The sequence below is a fragment of the Copadichromis virginalis genome, linkage group LG2 (genome assembly GCF_057382275.1).
Source record: "Copadichromis virginalis isolate Kocher_CV1m ecotype Utaka linkage group LG2, C_Virginalis_male_GT1.1, whole genome shotgun sequence".
Taxonomy (NCBI): domain Eukaryota; kingdom Metazoa; phylum Chordata; class Actinopteri; order Cichliformes; family Cichlidae; genus Copadichromis; species Copadichromis virginalis.
In genome coordinates this window covers 36,565,839-36,571,838 of record NC_140619.1, presented here as the reverse complement: position 1 = coordinate 36,571,838, position 6,000 = coordinate 36,565,839, and the positions used below count along the sequence as shown (strand labels likewise).

The window sequence follows — 6,000 nt, the reverse complement described above, 5'->3', positions numbered from 1 at the left end:
ACGATTATTAAGCACGCCAAGAGCTGTATAAAGTTCTAGGTCGTCCATATTTGAGTAGCTTCAGTTATTCAATAATGTGGCATTTTTAAAGGTGCTTAGTTTGTTATGTCACTAGCTGGAAAGTTTGTAAAAAATTATTTATGAGCAAAGTTTTCAGTGAAGTAAGAGATTTTGAAATGAACAATATTTGCATTTTTATAGACTGTGACGATTTCTCGGATGGAGGAACAGAAGTAATGCAGTGCAGCATGTCTTAAAACATGCCTCGAACCGACCTATGCCTTTGCTTCCTTCCCACTTTCTTTCTGTATGTGCACAAGTGCAAATTATTTTCATTTTATAGGGCTGATTCTTTCGTTATGCTGCTATTCAGTCAGCTCAGCTCTTGTTTGCTAAACCTGTTTTTTGTTTCAGACCCATGACGGGAAAAAAGCAGAGAGAAGGTACTTGAACTCTGTTTGATCCTTCAGACAATAATACAGAAAAAAATATAAATTGTACCAACAATGTACCTACCTACACACATACATTTATCGCCTACAAACTCTATGTCCTCCAACTAAGAATGATTTGAGTGAAACATCACAGTATTTTTCATCCCAGTGTAGTATGTAATTTATTTAACAGAGGGTTTGTGTTTCAGCTTGAAATCTTTTGTGGTTCTTCACCTTTGAAATGAAAAAGGTAGGGAGGAGAGACATCTGCCTTGCTTTTAATGGGTATCACAAATGTTTTAGTAATTCCACTCCATCTGAAACTTCCCTCCCCTTCGGCACCCTCCCAAATTATAGCAATGGAATGAAGCTGAGACTCTTTGCCTTACAGAGCCTTAGTGTTTTCCCCAGCTAAGAGGATCGGAAAGATTCATCCTGTGGCTTTGCATCATGGAGGGTAGCAGTCAATCCAGCAGTCAACAGCTTCTGTGGAAAGATGTGAGTCAGATTTCTTCTTGTTATTGGTTTATAGCAATTAACTGATTATGTTTAATAATTATTGATTTTTTTTTTAACCCATGTAGAATTTGAGCTCTCTAAAGTCCAAAGAAAAGTTTTATTAGTGACTTCAAAAAAGTAATATAATCATTCAGTATTTCAGATTTAAGTTACCTTTTTTCTTTTTTTTATTCAAGAAGTGTGGCTTGATCTCTTGCTGAGTGATGAGAGTTTTGCCCTGAATATAAAATTTTTCATCTAAATCTTTTTGGATTGGCTTTTCACCTTGGCTTTCTTCTTTTATTTCCACTCTCATATGTAGTCTCATCTGGACCATTTGATTTGCTTTATATCTATAATATCTTTGCCTCTCAAATGAAAGGAGCATACAAATATACACCAAGAAATGTCTTTATTTCAGACTTTATTATAAAGGACCAAGACAGGCAGGATTTTCAGCTCTGAGATCTTTTTTTCTGCTACTTTTTTCTCACACACTTAATTTGTTGGAGAGAACTTGCAACAGAAAATGAGCACAGGGGTAAATACATTCATAGCGGTGTAATATTATATTTTTTTCTATATGTATGACAAAAGTAAACTCTTTTACCGTGCATCAAAGAAATGATGACATTTTGTTCTGCAGATATTCATGATGAATACACAGTACGTGAATAGTTATGATTAAAAGAAATCACCTGTGGCGTCTGACTTGTATTACAGAATTGCTTTAGCAGGAATTAAAATGCTCATATGAGTGTGGCCCAGTGTGATAAACCCCTGCCTCTGCTTGTTGCTTACGTGAGCTACCTTTTCTGTTGTTGTTGTGGGGTTTTTCTCATGAAAGTGCTCACTCTTTGCATGATAACAGCAGGGGGCTCCAGGCACTCTTCCTCACAAAGCTCAAGAGGAATTGCCTGGCTGATTCTGAACTCCTAAACCTTTAAACACTAGTTGGCGGGTGCTGTGCGCTCAGACTGCTTACTCTGTCTCCATCCGTGCCTTTATTTCTGTCTGTCTGTCTGTCTATTCAATCCTACATTCTTCCTCTGAGTATTCGATATTCAAAGCACAGGCAGAGAGGTTTGTCCTCTTGTTAAGTTTCCACTGCTTATGCAACCTGCCACAGGAGACCAGACGATTTCAGCCACCGTTTTTTGTTTTTTTTTCTTTCTGAGAAATTTATATTGCAAGGAATTTCTGGCTCCCTGATAGTAGCCCTCTGCTTTTCATCATGCCCTAGGAATGTGCAACACTTGCACCTCACATTTTTGTGGCTACTGTTTCTAATATGTCAAATAAAAACAGTGGCTATTCAATAATAGCAAAAGTATAATTTAGGTTTATAAGTTATCTTGAATAATGATTTCTGTGTCTTTCCTAAAGTTAAGCTGCTAATGCATTTAGCTACCAGAAATTCAATTCGTCTTCCCGTTAGTCATGCCACATGTATCCTGCAATTTAAAATAAGGAAATAAGACCAGAACAAATGCATTATTTGGAAGAATTGTGGCTAATCTTTTATCAGCATACCAGTCAAAGGTTAAAAAAAGCCATACCACTGTTATTTTTAAATAATTCCTGCATATTATACAGAACCCTTGTATGTTAAAATGCTACCTAATCTGCCAGGGTTAAATGCTATAACAACCACAGCCACAATAGAAAAAGAAAGCTGCTTTATCATCATTTAAAAGACAAGATAAGCAGGATTAATTTTGCAAACTGAAGTTGGTTCTTTTTTTTTGGACATATCTGCTTTTCTGTTGTCCTCTGAGACCTTCAAAAGGGCTCCAGTGTGAATGAGTAGCTTTCATTTTCTCCCTGCCTGAGCTCTGGTGGAACAAAAGCCTGTCTTTATTAATTTGTGGCCTTAAGCTTGGGGAATTGACTACTGCAGGCAGAGTTTTAATTTGAAGAAAAGTTTAATAATTGTAACCTTTCTGTGACATGTGTAGCAATCTGTTCTTCCCTGCGCCTGGCACAGGGATGGCTATATGTTTTTGTCATCAGAATCCTGAGAGGTGGATACATTTTTCGGAGTAGCCAGATGAAATGGCAGCTGTTTGGGTTAAATGCTGTACTTGTAAATAGGAAACTGAGACAAAGAAATGATAGTGGAAGTAGCAAGTTCAGGCATTAAAGCAGACAAACTGCTTCAGAAAATAGCTAGTTCTTTGACAAAAAAAAAGGTTTAATGTGCAAACTGTGTACATAAAAATATTAGCAGGAGAAATCAACTCGAGTCCCAAACAGCCTTTTGCAAGAAATATCCAATTGCAGAGCTTCAGCTTATGTTATGTACACCTATAATAGCAGGTTAAAGTTAAGTGAAAATGAGCAAGGCCAACCTTTACAAAACACAAAGAGTGATCTGTTGATCTCAACAAGCTGCTGCAACTAAAAATTTCAGATGTGTTTTCCACCTGTGCTTGTTTCCTGAGCACTGCATAAATTACAACTCTCCCGAGGCCCACCTTCAATTTACTAACTGTTGGGATAAGTAGCTGCAGATTTTCAGTCAGTGACTATAAAAGCATAGTAGGTAATCCACACCAACCACATAGACATCTCTTTGATCTGTACACTAAAGCAAACACTCTATCACATTTAGTCATTACGAGGGGTTAAAGTGGGATTTGGGAGGCGGGGGGGAGAAACCCTAAGATTGTGTGTGGTGGTGCAGCGTGGGAGAAAGAATCACTTAGAAATCATTCACATTGTAATTTGTGCTGTGAGCTCCAGTAGATTTGTGTTCTGTACAGACAGGCTGACCTGTACTGCTGCTCTGAGGTTTCCTGCTCTCTCTGGATTTAGGCAAATTAATTCAGCGAGCTATAAGTTGAATAATAAGCTGGTACATGAATTGTTATTAACTAATTAAACAAATCTAGCATGAGCTAGAAAATTATGCAAATGCAAATGTCCAGTTCATGAAATAAACGAGCTAATCGTTAAAAAAACACTCATCTTGCTCTCCTGTCATCTCTTTCTTACGTGTTCCCTGCCTCTGAGAGTGAAGTTATTACATATTAACTTCTTTTCTTACAAGCTGATATTATTTGAACTGTTTGCGATTTAGCAACTAGTTCGATGCTGAAGCACAGTAGCCACAACTTTATTGCCATCTGCACCATGAAGGCATGGCAGGGATAAGAAGAAAAAAGGATTTCCTGAAAGTGGGTGAGTCACCACTGAATGGCATTCGTTTATTAATGAGCAAGTCATAAGTTAGTAACTGAGCAGCAGACAAAAAATTAACTTACTCTGCTGTACTATGTATACAATCTGTCTGTCAGATTCAATTACGGATTAACTGAAGGTGCAGGAACAGCATTCCCTTTTTAACCCCCGATCATTAGAGACTGAGCTCAGCTAGGGCACATTTCAGTCTGTGTGTTCTCCAGAAAAGACATGTTATTGTTTTTATACTGTTTTTGACTAGAGTCTGTATTAATATCAAGTAAAATATTAGTTTGTGTCGGTGTCGTCAGTTTGCTGACGACACCGTCGTGGTGGGCCTGATCTCTGATAACAACGAGACGGCCTACCTGAAGGAGATTAGGAATCTGGAGAACTGGTGCCAGAGGAACAACCTCCTTCTAAACGTCAGTAAGACAAAGGAGCTGATAGTGGACTTCAGCACTAAGCAGGAGAGGAACTACCAGACCCCCGTCATCAACGAGTGCCCAGTGGAGAGAGTGGACAGCTTCAAATACCTCGGAGTTCACATCACGCCGGACCTGTCATGGTCCTGTCACATCAACACCGTGGTGAAAAAGGCCCGACAGCGTCTCTACCACCTCAGACGCTTGAGAGACTTCCAACTGCCCTCCAAGGTGCTCAGGAACTTTTACTCGTGCACCATAGAGAGCATCCTGGCGGGAAACATCTTAACCTGGTTCGGGAACAGCACCATGCAGGACAGACGAGCTCTACAGAGGGTTGTGCGGTCAGCTGAGCGCACCATCCGCTCCGAGCTCCCTGACCTGCACTCAATCTACAGCAGGCGGTGCTGGACCAAGGCCAGGAAGATCGTGAAGGACCTCAGCCATCCCAACAACAGACTGTTCTCTCTGTTGAGGTCAGGAAAGCGATTCCGCTCCCTGAAGACCAACACAGAGAGACTGAGGAGGAGCTTCTTCCCGCAGGCGATACGGTCTCTCAATCACACCACCACACAGTACTGACCCACACATATGGTTCTTACACACACACTGGACTTTCTGGACTTTGGTTTTGCACAACACTGGTCACTATATTCTTCATTTCCGGTTAATACTTGTACAGCTGCTGTTATTGTGTATATATTTATTTAGATTTAGATTTCTTCATACATTCTTATATAGTTCTATATTGTGTATTTTGTTGTACAGTTATTTTATTTTCAACTTTAATTTATATATTTTATCTTATTCTTCCCAGTTAAATTTACCCTTCATTCTAATTTGTGTTGTACAGTTATTTCATTTTTAACCTTAATTTATATTTTATTCCTTCCTAGTTAAATTTACCCTTTTTAATTTTTCATATTTATTTCCTTTCTTATTCATAGCCTTTTCCTTTTTTGTTTTCTTTAGGTCACGAGCAGTTGTCCAAGCATTTCACTACATATCGTACTGTGTATGACTGTGTACGTGACAAATAAAAATTTGAATTTGAATTTGAATTTGAATTTGAATTAAAAGAGGAGGTTATTTTCAGCCTTTTTCATTATTCTTCTTTTTTTGTATTATTTATATTATTTGTGGCTTATGCTTTGTATTATCAATGCTTCAGTGAAGCTCTGCTCAAACCGGTTTGAGTGGCCAAGTGTAGTGCTGTACATGCTTGGCCGGCCACAGGTCGGGGCTCTTTTGTTTAAAAGCTGGATCCAGGAGACCAAAACAGTCACTGACCTTCCAGCCTACTGGATGATGCCCACTGATGTGGACAAGGTCTACACTGAGGTGGACTACAAGACAGACTCGTCCTCAGGTACAGCTAAAAGAAAAAAAAGGCACATGGTAAGTGCATCTGTGTAGAGAATTGAATGTCAGGGATATGTGCTGGCCGCACAAGTCCGTGT

At 39.1% G+C, this 6,000-nt stretch overlaps 1 protein-coding gene across 1 annotated transcript in view; it reads left to right on the top strand.

Moving 5' to 3' along the window:
* The first annotated feature begins 808 nt into the window (after positions 1-808).
* Positions 809-6,000, top strand: part of tnmd (tenomodulin) — a 65,610-nt gene continuing 60,418 nt past the window's right edge. Inside the window, exon 1 of the mRNA XM_085433563.1 lies at positions 809-932. Coding sequence (XP_085289689.1) covers positions 885-932 — 48 coding nt within the window. The 5' untranslated portion in view covers positions 809-884. The remainder of the gene's footprint in view (positions 933-6,000) is intronic.